The 17,355-nt window shown below is 41.2% G+C and overlaps 1 protein-coding gene across 6 annotated transcripts in view; it reads right to left on the bottom strand.

The window, feature by feature from the left end:
- Positions 1-17,355, bottom strand: part of USP9X (ubiquitin specific peptidase 9 X-linked) — a 226,037-nt gene that overhangs the window by 136,525 nt on the left and 72,157 nt on the right. For all 6 annotated transcript variants that reach the window (XM_088451702.1, XM_088451706.1, XM_088451705.1 and 3 more), the window contains exon 2: positions 10,452-10,705. In XM_088451702.1, the coding sequence (XP_088307828.1) occupies positions 10,452-10,547 (96 nt within the window). In that variant the 5' untranslated portion in view covers positions 10,548-10,705. The remainder of the gene's footprint in view (positions 1-10,451; positions 10,706-17,355) is intronic.

Here is a 17,355-nt window from a genome sequence, read left to right as displayed (position 1 = left end):
GGCATCCAGAACAATTCAATTGCAACACTGGGCACCCATTATTACTGCCCACAAAACAACTGAATCGCCCCATAGTGATACGCAATAGGCTCTTTGTACAGTGTAGACTCTACTGGCTGCTGGAGTCCACCATACAAACTGCATCCATACGCTGGCACTAATTAAATACTAAATCAGAGGGAGCTTGCTCCCAGAAATGACTGCTTTCAGCAGTTCTTCTTTCTTCATACTTCTTCCTTTTACCTAGCAATGAGTGAGCAACAGACCAGAGGCCCAGGATGGTGATGAAGGGTTAGAAAGTCCATGGGGCTTTATATGCAGGGTGATTTACATAATAGCCACGTTAAAAAAAACAAAATACAAAAACAGGATTGTAGTCACCAGAATGTGACAAAATATGTAGGACGGGTTGTTTTAATTAAGACGTTAATTTGGCATGGACTGGAAACATCAGATTGAGGTGTAATTAAGACTCCATTATAGCAATAATAAAATGAAATCCCCTCTCATCAGAATCAGGCCTCCCAGACCGTGCCGAGATGCTATACCACATTCTAACAAGCAGAGCAGTCTCTAAACGGCTCCCACACCTTATGTCAACATCTTATTATCCTTAACAGATGATGATCACTGCTCGGTTATCCAGTGAAAACACCCCTCTACATCCAGCAACAGTGTACAGCCAAGACATAATATATGCACTAACCTGAGGACAAGGACATGGATAATTACATTGCTACATTAGCAACCATAACACCCACATAAGCAGCAGAGTTTAAGCAACCAAGTGTTAGATGCCCTAGTGGGAAGTAAGAAGTAGATGAAAGTAAAGTAGGGAGAAGCACAAGAGGGTAGAGGGCCCTGCTTGTAAGAGCTTACATTCTAAAAGGGAAGGGCAGACAAACAGATGTGACACAGATGGGATAGGTGGGGAGGGAGGAGCATATACCAGCGAGTTAGGATGAGAGCTGGTAGGCTTTAATCAAGTAGTGGGTCTGGTAGGCTTTAATCAAGTAGTGGGTCTTGAGAGCCCATTTGAATGATTGAAGAGAGGTGGAGAGTCTGATGGGGAGAGGGCGATAGTTCCAAAAGGTGCGGAGCAGCACGGGCAAAATCTTGGAGACGAGAGTGAGAGGAAGTAATCAGTTGGGGTGCCGGACTGTAGATAGACAATAATTAGACAATGTCTAGATCGACCCCAGATGTTAGACAGTCAATAGATCGACAGGTACAAAAGGTTGACACACTAAAAGGTCGACATGTAAGAAGGACGACAGGTACAAATGGTCGACAGGGTCAAAAGGTCAACATGAAAATGGCAGACAATTTATTGGCACAATTTTTTTTTATGGTTAGGTGTAGGTTTAGGGTTAGGCACTTAAGATGAGCCAGTGTCCAACGTCATTCCCTACCATCCAACGTCATTCCCTACCATCCAAGTGGGCATGGAGGAGGAATAAATCCATGTGGCGAGCAAAGCGAGCCACCATGCCCGCAGCGTGGCGAGCGAAGCAAGCCCGCAAGGGGCCGAATGGTATTTATGCTAAAAAAATAAATAAATCATGTGTCGACCATTTTCGTGTCGACCTTTTGACCCTGTCGATCTATTGACTGTCTAACATCTGGGGTCGATCTAGACATTGTCTAACTAATTACTGTCTATCTCTTATACCACACCCTCTTCTACTAGCCCTCCACTGGCTCCTTTCCCTTTCAGAACCCAATTCAAGGTTCCTAACCTCACTTACAAAGCCCTCTCCCAATCTTCTCCCATTTATATCTCTGATCTAATCTCCCTTCAGTCTCCTGTCCGCCCTTTTCGTTCAACTAATGCACGCCGCCTTTCATGCCAACTGATGGGTGTGGTATAAGAGATAGACAGTAATTAGACAATTTCTAGATCAACCCCAGATGTTAGACAACCTTGAATTGGGTTCTGAAAGGGAAGGAGCCAGTTGAGGGCTTGTAGAAGAGGGGAGGCAGATGTAGAGCGTTTGGAGAGGAACCAGTGAGTGTATGAGGGTTTTAGTAGCATCCTGGGTGAGATGGGGTCTGAGCTTGGAAATATTTATGAGATGAAAACGACAGGACTGCGAGAGGTTTTATATATATATATATATATATATATATATATATATATATATATATATATTTTGAAGGAGAGGGATGAGTCCAGGATCACTTTGGGGCTAGAAGAGATTGTTGTGCCATCAATATATAAGGAAATTGTGGTAAGTGAGGTTATGGTGGAGGGTGGAAAGATGATCAGCTCTGTCTTAGACATATTAAGTTTAAGAAATTGCTGGGACATCCAGGAAGAGATGGCAGAGAGACAATTGGAGATACGAGTAGAGGGGGGGGGGGGGGGGAGAGATCAGGGGAGGAAAGGTAGATCTGAGTATCATCAGCATAGAGACGATAATGGAGGTCGAAAGAGCTGATGAGTTCACCTAGAGAGGACGTATAGAGGGAGAATAGGAGGAGAGGTCCAAGAACAGAACCTTGGGTAACACCAACTGAAAAAGGCTGTGGAAGGTGGGGTGAGAGGAGGAGTGGGGTGGGGGGGGGGGGGGGGGGAGGGAGGAGTCATGAGAGGAAACAAAAAAGGATGGGTCAGAGGGGTAGGAGGACAGCCAGGGGAGGGCATCTTTATCACCAATTCAATGGGCACAAAAGAGAAAAGGCTAATTTAACAAAAATGACACATTTAAAAATAATTTAGGTCATGTAAACTTAACCAAATGTGAATAATATACAACAAAATATGTCAAGAGTAATCTGTGTGTATAAAAGGACACTACATTACATTATGTAAATGTAAAGCCATAGCAAAATACATGTTACCAGAGCAAAAAAAAAGTAACTCCTGCAATAAACAATGCACATTTAAACAATCAATACACAAGTCAAACCAAAAAAGTATTTATTTTCAACAAAAGATCTCCTATCCCTTGTGATCCAGGAAATCCCTTGCAAATGCTATGCTTGTCCCCAACTGACAAACATCAGACCTAAGGGGGATGTGCAGATCACCCCTGCAGATAAAGAGCAGTTTCGGTTTTACTTTCTCCCTGCTTAACAAAATCAGAACCAAGTGCTTCTAATATATGTATGGTTGTTCCTGGCATGGTACTTCCACAGATGTACTGTATCATGTGTTAGTTAAGCTTTTGACATAGTAAAATGCATGTATGTAGAGTAGAATGCAAGTATGTAGAAATAAATGCAAATTAAAGCCCATCTTCTAAGATTAAAGCATTATAAATGCTTTAGGACAACAAAGCTGGGTACACACTGAACGATGTAGGCAATTTGTTGTTACGAAAAGGCCAAACATCGTTCTAGTGTGTACCTGTGTTAACAGAGAAAAGGGACTTTGGAATTATGATCGACAGGTATGCAAGCAGTGCAGCCAATAAGTGGAATAAGCCAGTAGAATGGAGTAGGAAGAGGTATTAGTAATAGGAAAGGGGAGATAGTGTCATACATCAGTATCTCGAGTGCTATGCACAGAGATGGGGTCCTGGCAGTGGTGAATTTTGTAGGGATGGCTATTCCAAGTTTAGATAAAAACTTCTATTTATTTAATAAAACCCCATAGAAAGCATAGAAGATTCTACCAGCAAATGTGGTACGGCCTCACATAGTAAAATAAAAAAATTGGACAAAAATTACTATTGTGGCACTCTTAAGCAATTCACATGGGTGCCTCTGCATACAGATGTGGGGTGGTACTGGATTCGTACAAACCAAGCATGGCACTCCAGGAGTTTTTTCATGAAGCTTTTATGTGCAAAAATGCATAATTTGACATTTCTGGGCTTCGTAAATCTATCTATATAAGAAAGCTGATTGAAAAGTAATGAGACTGCCTCTGTTTTTCTGTCCCATAGGTAGACGTGGCAACACGATGCTTGATATTGTGAAGCTCATACATCAATGTGTCTGAACCTGCAGTTGGATTGCTGAAGTCTTGTTTGGTCACAGCAAGTGGAAGATCTTTGTATGTTTTGTCATGGCGGATGAGGAAGACGTGTCTGAGATTACGTCAGAGGTGATTGAATTTTGTGTTAAACTTGGAAAAAAGCGGAAATGAAACTCATGAAATGTTAGGGCAAGCATACAGCGTAGAAACAATTAGCTGTGCTGCAATATTTCGGTGGTGGAAGCACTTCAAAGAGTGACTGACTAAGCGCGTTCTGGGAGACCATTCACTGCGGTTACAGATGTCATCATTGCCAAAACTGCGGAGATGTTGCCAAATGACATGTTAACTTTACCCGAACTTTCGGCTTCACTTGACGTCTCATTTGAACAAGTTTAGCATATTGTGACAAAAGAACTAAAAATGCATCGCATGTGTGCCAGGCTGGTTACCCAGAAATCTCACAGAAGAGCAGATGCGACAACGAGTTGATAAGTGCAAGAACACCATTTGAATGTTGGAGAGGATACTAGATTTCCCGACATAGATTGTGACGTATCGTGGATTCGTCATTATGATCCGGAATCCAAACAGTCCAGTGGAAACACACGAATTCACCCTCCACCTAAAAAATAAATGTGTGATTCCTTCGGCATGTAAAGTCATGCTTCTGCTGTTCTTTGATGCACACGGTATGATCCTACAGAACTGGGCTTCCCGTGGACAGACAATTAATGGTGACTGCTATGCAAACGTCCTGAAAATCCATTTGCATGGAGCCATGTGGAAGAGAAGACCAAATCAGCTGAAGAAACAGAGGTTTTTGCTCTAAGACAATACCCGACCACTTGTTTCTGCTGTTGCATTAGCAGCACTGACTGAAATTAATGGGACAGTAACTGAAACACCCTACATATTTTTCAGGGTTGGGAATGCCCACAAATCAAACTGCGTGGAAAGAAGTTTGCAACAGATGATGAAGTGAAAAATGCCACAGCTGCAACACTATGAGGGGTATTCAATATGAAACGTAAACTTCGCTGTCGAAGTTTACGTTTCATATCGGAGATTTTACCAGCGTTAAAGTATCGGGCGCGCTCCCGCTTATCCCCGTATTCAATTTGAAATCGCCGAAAACGGGACCCGGCGATACTTGGATCGGCGAAAAAAAAATGGAATTTTCTGGAAATAATTGTAGGAGCACCCTAAAGATGTCCAGACCTCAGGGATCACTGTGGATACCCCCGTTTTTTCCTGCAGAAAAAAGCCGGGGTTTTTAAATAGCCGCGCAGGTGTTTTTTTTCCCGACATTGAAGAAGTGATGCAGAAGAGCACTTAGGTTTTTTTTCGTTTTTTTAAGTGGTCCCATCAAATTTGGGGCACATGAAAATGGGTACTAGCATATTTTTAAGTCCCTAAAGGTAATTTTTAAAAATTCAGCAAAAATGCACCTGCCGCTACTTTGCGCAATGAATAAAACACCTGCCCCATACTTGGGGACCCCACCAGAAATAATTTCGTTAGTTTGGTAATTTTTTTACCTAATTTTTTTTTTTTTTTTTTTTAATGGTGTACCGATTTTTGGGGGGAAATTTTTTATTTTTTACATTTCCTTTTAAGGGGACATTCCCAAAACTACAGGCTATTTTTTATAAGCCTACACCCCCAAACCCCTATTCTGCATTTTTTTCACTTGCTATAGTGATTTGAAAAATTATCCCTGTTTTTTTAAAAATTACCCTTGACCCCATTTAAGGAAAAAAACAGGAATTTTCGGGAAATATGCCTGGGACCCCCTAAAGATGTCCAGACATGGGGGATCACTATGGGTAACCCCGTTTTTGCCTGCAAAAGAAAGTCGGGTTTTTCAATAGCTTTGCCAGGTGTCTTTTCCTGCCGCGGCTATTAAAAACCCCGACTTCCTTCAGTAGTTAAAAATGGGGGTACCCATAGTGATCCCCCATATCTAATCATTAGGGGGGTCCCTAGAATATTTCCCGAAAATTCCAGTTTTTGTTAACCTTTAAAAAAAAAAAAAAACTGTAAAAATTTTGAAAAAAAATGACATAAGGTCCCCCCCCCCCCAATAGCCAAACCAGCCCCAGGCTTGCCAGCCAGTGGTGGTTTCTAAAAATACAGGGAACAAAATGTGTAGGGTTCCACCGTATTTTAGAAACAAACACCAGGCTGCAGGGACTAGTGCTGGTTTTAAATATAGGGGGCAAAAACGACGTGGGGTGCCCCCTATATTTAAGACCAGCACCAGACCCAACCGACTGGGGTGCAATGCCACAGCCCGGAGACCCAATCACCGGGGCTCCAGGTCCAAAGCATTACACCCAAAGTCGGTCAGCGCAAACCGGTGATCTCGGGGGAGTCGGGGACCCCCAAAAAATGGTCCCCCCTCTCCCGAGCACCACAGGCTTACGCTGAAGCCTGGGGCTCATCCCCATACCCATGGAGCGGTGGGTATGGGGGTAATAGGGTGGCCAAATAATGTAAGACTATTGTACTTTACAGTGGAACTACAAGTGCCAGCATTCCTGCCATTTTGCACTTGTGGAACTACAAGTGCCAGCAGACATGCGGCACCTGTAATTTCACTGTAAAATAAATAGTTAAAAAGACACCCACGTGGGAGCTGTCAGTTGCCAGAGCCTATCAGCGGCTGCGCTACAGTCAGCGCGGCCGCTGATTGGCTCTCAGGACTGCAATGCCCCGTGAAGTGCCGGCAGCGGCCATTCGGGAGCTATCTGTATGTGTGACAACACACATACAGATAGCTTGTAGCGTGGATCGGGTAACACGTTTTTTTGTTTTAAAACACCCATGGATTACTGCGGAGACCAGCGCTGGATGTAGGAGAGTATGAAATCTTTCTTGCAGAGCCAGCTACCATGGATTTCTACTTGACATGGGGACCGAACATCTGGTATAGGTAAGTATGTGTGAATGGGTAGGTGCATGTAATAAACTTATACTGGGCACGGTGTGTGTGTTGTGTCTTTTTTTAACTATTTATTTTACAGTGAAATTACAGGTGCCGCATGTCTGCTGGCACTTGTAGTTCCACAAGTGCAAAATGGCAGGCATGCTGGCACTTGTAGTTCCACTGTAAAGTACAATAGTCTTACATTATTTGGCCCCCCTATTATCCCCATACCCACCGCTCCAGGGGTATGGGGATGAGCCCCAGGCTTCAGCGTAAGCCTGTGGTGCTCGGGAGAGGAGGGACCGTTTTTTGGGGGTCCCCGACTCCCCCGAGATCACCGGTTTGCGCTGACCGACTTGGGGTGTAATGCTTTGGACCTGGAGCCCCGGTGATTGGGTCTCCGGGCTGTGGCATTGCACCCCGGTCGGTTGGGTCTGGTGCTGGTCTTAAATATAGGGGGTACCCCACGTCATTTTTGCCCCCTATATTTAAAACCAGCACTAGTCCCTGCAGCCTGGTGTTGGTTTCTAAAATACGGTGGAACCCTACACATTTTGTTCCCCGTATTTTTAGAAACCACCACTGGCTGGCTAGCCTGGGGCTGGTTTGGCTTTTGGGGGGGGGGGGGGGGGGGACCTTATGTCATTTTTTTTCTAAATTTTTACAGTTTTTTTTTTAAAGGTTAACAAAAACGGGAATTTTCGGAAAATATTCTAGGAACCCCATAATGATGTCTAGACATGGGGGATCACTATGGGTACCCCCATTTTTAACTCCTGAAGGAAGTCGGGGTTTCTAATAGCGCGGCAAGTGCATAAATGCGACTTTGAAGAAAGTGGTGCAGAAGAGCATTTAGAATTTTTTTTTCGAAAAATAACTATGCCCAGCAAATTTGGGGTACTTGAAAATGGGGGTCAGCATATTTTAAAGTTGCAAAAGAGACTTGAAAAAATCGTAAAAAACCCACTTGCGCAAGGAGCTGCAATGAAAAAAACACCTGGGGCATACTTGGGGACCCCCCCAGAGTCAAGTTCGCTATTTTTTAACTTTGTTCCCCAACATTTTTTTTTTTTGGCCCCCAAATTCAAAGTGCTTTTTTTGGGGTGTCCCGATTTTTTTTATTTTTTTTTTGACACAGATCGTTTCAAGGGGTCATTCTGAAGGATGCAGGCTATTTTTTTTTTTAAGCCTGCACCCCTAAACTCCTATTCTGCACTTTTTTTCGCCACCTATTCAGTGGTGAAAAGTTATCCCCGTTTTTTTATCAAAGACTTTTCTAACCTGCGAAAAGTCTTTGAAATTGAATACGGTGTAAAACTAAAACCTGCGATAATGACGTCATAATTGCGATATTAACGCAAAAACGATGTTATCGCACCCATATTGAATACCCCTGTAAGTGTGATGTCACAAAACAGTCTAATGCACCTCTTTGAATCGTTGTTGAAACGCTGCAAAAAAATTATTGAATGTGAAGGACGGTACTTTGAAAAAAAAAAAAATGTTCAGATCCTGTGGAGTCATCGGTTTCTGAATAAAAAAATCAGTCTAATTGCTTATCATATCAGCCCTCGTGTGTGTATCTCTATCTATATAACAGAGAGGATGGTGATCCTCCTGAACCAGCTATATTAATCTAGAGAGCAGAGGTATTCAAAATCCCAACATCCTCTACCACCATTTTGCTATTAAGACATGCCAAAGTCATAACAAGTGGCTTGCAAGCAGTGCCGTCACACAGAGCACAGGGCAACATTGTCCCCGCATCTGGCTAGTAGGGTGTCTGGAACTGTAGCCTATAGCCAGCATCACTGCTGCAGTGCCGCCCAGTTCATCTTTTGGATGCTCCAGGCATGCACCCTGGGTTCTGTAAAGCCTCCCGCAGAGCTGTAATTCCCGCTGCTAGAGGCCCCGCCCACTCGGATCATCATGTTTCAGGGGGCAGGGGCAGGGCCAGCACAGGACGTACTGCCGCACTTTTACGGCACTGGGGCTTGTAGGCATGTGTAGTTCCACATCAGCTGGAGGGCCGCATGTGGATTACTTCTGCTGTAGAGGATTTCCAATCATCATAAGATACAAGCAAACACATTAAAGTGTAGACAGGAGACCTACAATCTATTACTCTGTGGCTATTCAAATCTGCCACATGCTAGTATTCCCCAAGTCAGAGGTTCCAAAATGCCACCATTACAGTCCATGTTTTAAGGATATCCATGCTTGAGCACTGATGACTTATTCAGTATCTCAGTCAATTTTATTTAACCATCTGGACTCAAGCATGGATATCCTTAAAACCTGGATTTTAATGGTTGAGTTTGAGAACCTCTGCCCTAGGTCCACTTTGACTTTCCGGCCATTTTCCAGACATCACTGGAGGCTCTGGTAAGGAATCTGGCCACATATGTGCAATATAGATCAAGGTAATACAATTGTAACAAAGAGCGAATATAATTAACTTTTTTTTTTCTAGGTCTAGTCGGAGGAAAAACTGAGCTGCAATGCTCCCCTTGGTGAACGGTATAGATATATACTAAACAAACTCTAGCTTTCATTAAAACGGATACTCATATACGCACACTAATGACATGTGAGGCTTCCCCCATTTCCTTGTAATAGTTTTATTTCATAAATAACATGCTGAACGAAACTTCACTCCCTTTTGTGGGCATCTAGGAGAATCTGGGCACCTTTCCATCCACTCAGATTTCTTTAGTAGCATTATATATATATTACAATACTCCAGGGGAAAAAGGTACAGATCAAAAAAAAGGTGTCAGAATGTTTTCTGGCCTTCAAAAGTTTAACAATTACGGTCCTGTAAGTTTTTGCTCTATTTCTGGGTTTGTGCTGATCAGAGTACTAGGTGGTCTATATAGTGGGACTGATCCATAGTTAGGACTGCGCTGCTACCGAATGCCTAATCAAAGAGTTATTTAAAGTTGCAATTACACCTTTATTCAATAAACAAATTGTGAGTCCCAAATCAGCATGCCTTCTACTATGGGCAATTTCCAGTCAACAGCTTAAATTGGACTTTGCATTTGAAAACAAACATGACCCTATTTGGAATCATGAAAAACTGGTGCCTTGGGATGAGACACCAGCCTCGATTAATTTGTAGTCCTCTACAAATGTGGTCGCTAAGGCCATGTATGTAGAAATGGGGCTTTTCAAACATATTTTAAAATGTAATTTTTCTGTGCTGTGAAACGAATATTTAAATGTAGGGTGGTCAGGCTCAGTATGCAATCGTTTATTCCAGTGGTCCTATGGTCTGCTAGCATTTTGATGATATTTTTAGAATATAAAACAAGTTTGTTTAGTACCATACACTTTTAATTTAAAAAGAAAAGTTATAATAGATCATCCTCCTCTTTAGCTTTCCTTCCTTACACTATATGTACTTGAAAAATCTTTTGAAAAGCAAAAAAATATTATTATATATATATATATATATATATATATTATAAATATTATATATATATATTATAAATATTATATATATATATTATATATATATATATATATATATATATATATATATATATATATTTATTTTTTATTATTATTTTTATTTTTTGAGCTACGTACCTGATTCTGTTGGAGAGGAGGCTGGGACTGTCCATCGGGAGCCTGGCCCTGGCTTTCATTCCCTCCAACCGGAGAGCCACGGGTCGTGGCTGTCATACTCGACACAGGGCAGATTTTTGCAATTTTGTCTGTTTATGTAGCAGTTGCAAGAGAAGAAATTATAGTCCCTTTAATAAAGATGACAAGCCGGCATATGTCTGTCTTACGAAGCTCCACCTCAAACACAGAACATTTTGCAGAGACCATTGCATAACCTGTTAAGAAAAAAAAATTGTTTATAAATTTGACAGTAATCGGGAAGTTACTTCTAAAAGTATTTTCAAATAACCTATTTTACAACATCTAGGGAATACGACAAGTACTCCTCTGGAGACCATCCACAACAGTATCATGTTACTCAACCAAGGAAAAATAAAAAAATTTAAAAAGTCAGCTTGGTGAATTAGTATCATCCTTTATTTATATGGTACCACGAGTGTTCCGCAGTGCGTTATAAAGTACTTAGACAAATACCACAGACTAATACCAAGAAGTAGGAAATGTCCATTGCGGTGCACTAATCAAAAAATATGACATAAAACAACTTTTATTAGTTTATAAATAATATAAGGACTAAAAAGCGAAATATTTAAAAAAGGGGATAGTGATGTGTGCAATATGAATGAGTGTATTAATAAAAAGGCGTGCTCTCCTATTACACTATGTATCCTGATGTCAGTATCATTTGACTGGTTAGCATGTGTAATCCAGAATAGGTAAGGATCTTATCATCTTGTTACTAAGATCCATGTATGGGAGTATTATAGTCTATATCATATACAAATAAATTAAGGTTTGCGTGATATGTGGGACCTTATTCCCTTACAGATATATAATAGGGTATCTATATCCCAATGGAGGCTAAATCATTCCCACTACTATAGGTAGAATAATGCTGTCCTCTAATACCATAGCCCACGCTACCTAAATTGTATCATAAATTGAAGCGTGTAAGAATTGCCGTTTCACTGTTCCAAATGGTGATAATGGAGGATAATTCTCCTATTGATATTTATTAATAAATTATTACCCAATTCTTATACAGTGTTTGTGAGTCTTCCACTGTTTATAGTGTTACTTCACATATGTACATAAATGTGATGTTTTCTACTTCTAATATTAACACTTAATTGTCTCTGCACATTAGTGATGTGATTCTTCTCTTTATCCTTCACTCTTACAGTGACAAGCTTCCATACTTGTATCCTAAATAGTCAGCCACATTATATATCTATATTAAGAGCCAAAAGATATTAATCTCCCACACAAATTTTCTAGCTTTATTCCGTGTGTTTCATATCATACATATTTCCATCAACCTATATGCAAGTGTTGCTGGGAAATATTTTATGCAGATAGTGAGTATCTGTGACTCTCACTATCCTACTGTGTTCACAAATCTCTCTGTGCTTAAGTGCATGTCCGGGGGGTCCCTCCGTGACACAGCACCGCACCAAGCCAATGTGTCATCAGTAATCAGAGCATTTTATCATATAGGTACATTTTTCATTTTTTATTTTATGCCTCAGACTCAAACAGATTCCACAGCAGTACCCGCTTGCTATTCTGTAATGTACACAACTCTTTTAGCGAATAACAGTCTCATGCAGGTTGCGCTGCCACTTGTACACATATCTCGGTTAAATACACATTCCTAGTCTTGCAGCGTTCACTAGCAGAGTATCTCAATAGGACATAGTGATACAAGGAGCGCCGCTAACCGACGCGGCGTTTCGCTAGGTAGCTTTAGGTAGCGTGGGCTATGGTATTAGAGGACAGCATTATTCTACCTATAGTAGTGTTCACTCTAGCTCCGGCGCGAGGCAGGGCGCCGGAGCTAGAGAGGGCGTCCGAGAAGGGGGCGTGGTCATCGAAAAGGGGGCATGTCTATAAGACGCGTCCCCTTTTCGCCACTCTTGGGGGCGTGCCCGGCACTTACGGACACGCCGGGCAGCCCCCAAGCCCTGCAGACAGGGAGAATAGATGCCGGGCACATGCGCCCGGTGTCTATTCTCCGGCGGTGACCGGGTCACCGCACATTTCTTCACCCGCGGGACACTGCGACCCGTGGGTGAAGACAGTTCCCGCAGGCTGTTAGGGCAGGGCGCTTTTTGCCCTCCTTCTGGAGGGCAGGGCGCTTTTTGTCTTCCAGAAAGAGGGCAGGGCGCCACGCTCCGCTAAAACAGCCTAGCGGGAACGCTACTATAGTAGTGGGATTGATTTAGCCTCCATTGGGATATAGATACCCTATTATATATCTGTAACGGAATAAGGTCCCACATATCACGCAAACCTTAATTTATTTGTATATGATATAGACTATAATACTCCCATACATGGATCTTAGTAACAAGATGATAAGATCCTTACCTATTCTGGATTACACATGCTAACCAGTCAAATGATACTGACATCAGGATACATAGTGTAATAGGAGCGCACACCTTTTTATTAATACACTCATTCATATTACACACATCACTATCCCCTTTTTAAATATTTCGCTTTTTAGTCCTTATATTATTTATAAACTAATAAAAGTTATGTTTTATGTCATATTTTTTGATTAGTGCACCGCAATGGACATTTCCTACTTCTTGGTATTAGTCTGTGGTATTACATATTGTCCGTGGTAGCACCCCCACTTTTTCCGAACGAGAGATAGTGATCGATGTGGGGTTAACGATATTGATACATATAGGCATATGTGGTATCTGGTGCAACAGGAAACCCTATTTGAAATTGTATTGTTACTTAGACAAATAAGTGAACAAGCAAAAGGTGGCTTACAGTACAATACAATGCAGGACAAGACAAAGTTTATATACAATGCTGCATTAGTGGTCAGAACACTCCAATAAGCAACAGGGCATATACAACCAGGTGTTAGGCGTCAGAGAGGAGAAGATGTCAGTATAAGGAGTAGAGGGCCCTGCTCGTAAGAGCTTACATTCTAAAGTGGCGGGGCAGACGAACAGGTATGACAGATGTGGTAGACGGTGAAGAAGAAGCAAGTAGCAGCGGGTTATGTCGCATATCCACTAGGCAATTAATATGAGCGATTGAACGATAACGACATCGTTATAGTTCAATCGTTCATTAATCGTTCACAGATCAGGCATTAAAATGTCAAAAAACGACCAGTGATGTGTGCTTCCGCTGGTCGTTTGACATCAATCACCTGAACATTTCGGTCAATCTGCAGATAACGACAGATTGGGCATGTTCGGAGATGAGGGAGGGTGCCTGCACTGAATGACATATCGTTCAGTGTAGGCACTACAGGGGATGATTAACGACTGGAAGATTACAATGTAATCGTTCTGTCGTTCCACTATATGCTAGTGGATACGGCACCTTTAGGATGAGAGCTGGAAGGCTTTTATGAAGTAGCGGCCTGTTTGAAGATTTATAGAGAGGTGGAGAGTGATAGGGAGAGAGTTCAATAGGTAGGGAGCAGCACGGGCAAAATCTTGGAGACAGGAGTAGGAGATAGTAATAAGTTGGCAGGAGAGGCAATGTGCATTTGTTGAGCGAAGAAGGCGGACGGTAAAGTGAAGTGAAATTAAGTCATAGATGTAAATGGGAGAGGAACGGGTGAGGGCTTTTGTAAGCGAGTGTAAGAACCTTGAATTGGGCTCTGAAGGGGAAAGGGAGCCAGTGGAGGGCTTGTAGGAGAGGCAGATGTAGACCTTTTGGAGAGGAAGATGAGCCAAGCAGCAGCATTGAGGACAGATTGGAGTGGAGAGAGTTGGGAAGCAGGTAGGCCAGAAAGGAGGAGGTGACCGTAGTCCAATCTGGAGATGACCAGAAAGTGGATAAGTGTTTTAGTCGCATCCTGGGTGAGAAAGGGTCTGATCTTGGAAATATTTTTGAGATGGAAACGGCAGGACAGAGAGCTGCTGAATATGTGGTTTGAAGGAGAGAAGAGTCCAGGATAACTCCAAGACTGCACACTATGGGGCTAGAGGAGATAGTTATGCAGTCAAGTGATAATTAAATTGTGGATAGTGAGGTGATGCGGGAGGGTGGGAATATGATCAGCTTAGTCTTTAGACATATTAAGTTTAAGAAAGCGCTGTGACATCCAGGAAGAGATAGAGAGACAGTTGGAGATACAAGTGAATTAGACTTAAATTTGACAGAAATTGCCAATAGTCATCGCTTCATGTGAGTTTGGATAAAAACTAAATTTTTCTACCCAGGTTTTTTGAAAACCTTCCAAAAGACTGGACAATCAATCACAAGGAGATCAAATCAACCAACTCAATTGTTGCTATACTACATTCTCAGGCTAGAGATCACTGCAAAGTACAAATTGAAGACTCTGAAGAGTTACACTCCAATGTGTTTTATAGTGTGACCAAAGGGCATGCACTCTGGCATAGGAATCAATTAACTAGATGTTTGCTCTGTGTATGTACATACATTCACTCTGCATGTGGCCAGACTGCAGTCTTCAGCATGATATGTAAACACGCTCTCAAAATGCTCATCGACATCACAGTATTGGACCATACACACGGTCAGATCAGACAATGATCAGATATTGTTGTCTGATCGTCCTACATGTGCTGGATGATCGTTATCGAACATCCAGCACATGCACCATTCCCCCAACTACTATAACGACCCTCGATCAATGAGGCTATAGTAACCAGGCTAACCTGGTAGACATCCAGTGATCTCTAGCCTGCATGCACGAGCGATATCGACCATCCGTGCCCGCGCATTGTATGGTCGTTTGAGGGGACAAAAAAAGGATGATTTAAACGATCAAACGATATCGTTTAAATTGTCCTTTAAATCTGACCGTGTGTATGCACCATATCTGATAGCAAAGAAAATATTTCCCTGGATTGTTTTGAAAAAATCAACGCACAACTGCTTACACAGAAAATGTTAGGTATTACAGCTACTTTTCTTAATGTGTACTTATAGCAGTTGCAAAAAGACTTGAATGTATGGATATGATTCATTATCTCTATTTATAGCAAAATATGAAATAGCAAACAAAAAAAATGAATAAATTTCAATTTTCTGATTAAAAAAAACAACAAACTAAATAAATATTCAAAAACTAGGGTTTGTCCACAATTTTTTTTTTTGGGCATCTTTATGCATTTTTTAAAGTGTAGAACACTTGCACAGCCCTTGCATTATTACAGAAAGAAGCTAAATATAAAGAAAAAATTCTGCGTTAACAGTGCATAAGGTTACAGTGTCAGCCAGGATACTGAAAAGGTACGCTAGGAACATTAAGTCCATCACTCCAGTCATCTTCACGTGGCCTGAAACAACCTTCTCTTAAAAGCAAATGCTAACAAGTATGGAGCAAAGGTCAATGAAATAACCAGAGTGTAGCAACTAACATGCTGTTATAGAGTGGCTACATACAGCAGTTGTTAGCTTACATAGAAGTTGTTATTTTTCCACATAAATATAACCTTTGCCCTGTGTCAAGCTAGCTATGTGCAATCACTATATATTTGTGCTTTCCCAGGTCCTGATCACAGTAAATGAACTGGTCAATAACTGTCACAATGTGTGCAAACTAATGTATTTTGACAACCAGTAAAATAAAAATAATAAAAAAAAAAAAACAGCAGTATAAAAAAACCATGCAAACAAAAATACTCCCTTAAATAGGTTTTTTTTAAAAATAATTCGAGAAATCAAATAACACTAACATTTTTAATTTCTGTTTCTGCATTATAAAATGGCTAGTAAAAAAAAAAAAAAAAAAAAAAATGTTCTTGGTACATATTTCTTTGGATTACAATTAATAAAATGTTCATGTTTGTATACAGTACACCGTTAATGTGCTTTGCAGACGCTAATAGCTGAAAATCGCATTAAAAATTGTGGTGAATGGTACTTTGAGAGTTCTTTCACATCAGTTTTATATTTTAACACAAGGCACAGCCAATTTCCACCAGCACAATAGATTGCAATGGTAAAAGCACAAGGCATTTAAAACATTTTAACACTGCATTACGTATTATGTATAAATCAATGTGTTTTTTTTATCCATTTACTAGGACAGTGGTTCTCAAACTCGGTCCTCAGGACCCCACACAGTTCACGTTTTGCACGTCACCCAACAGGTGCACAGGTGTAGTCATTACTCACTGATACATTTTAAAAGATCCACAGGTGGAGATAATTATTTCACTTGTGATTTTGTCAGGACACCTGGAAAACATGCACTGTTTGGGGTCCTGAGGCCAGAGTTTGAGAACTTGTGTATTAGGACATTTGAACAAATTCGAAACCTACACAGAATAGGCAACCCTCACAGGGGATGATATTTTTAACATTGAGGGTAGAAACACAATAACAATTGTATTATGTTATGGATACTGGTGGTTTTTCTTATTTTTTTCATACGGTTCTTTGATACCAATACCAGAAGAAAATGACAATAGAAAATATGGACAATAAAAACAGTAGTAAAGTCCAATAATTAAAAACAGAAGTTTGAAAAATTGTACAAAGCTCCAGTAAATGTTCAGCAAAACATAAACCCGAATCATTATGCACAGGATTAGCCGCGTTAAGCAGCTTCCCCCATATTAAGTGTGGAGCGCGCCAGTCACTCGTAACCAGCCTCGAAGCCCTACTTATTTCGGATTTCTCAGGATGTGAACAGAAACGTGCGATAAGTGCAGCCTCGGGGCTGGACGCCCAAAACAATTGAATAGCCTACGACTTATGGGATCTCCCTTGGAGCTCAATTCTGGCACAATTGATTTAACAGGAGTGGAAACTACCCATATGCCACTCAATCGTTTTTTGTGCACCATTGTCTTGAAAACCAAAGTAATACTTGACACACAATGCTCAAGTTAAGATACTTTGCTTG

Source organism: Taudactylus pleione, unplaced genomic scaffold, assembly GCF_031769625.1.
Source record: "Taudactylus pleione unplaced genomic scaffold, aTauple2 ptg000026l, whole genome shotgun sequence".
Lineage (NCBI taxonomy): Eukaryota > Metazoa > Chordata > Amphibia > Anura > Myobatrachidae > Taudactylus > Taudactylus pleione.
Note: the sequence above shows the minus strand (reverse complement) of the source record. Positions and strands in the feature narration are given on the sequence as shown.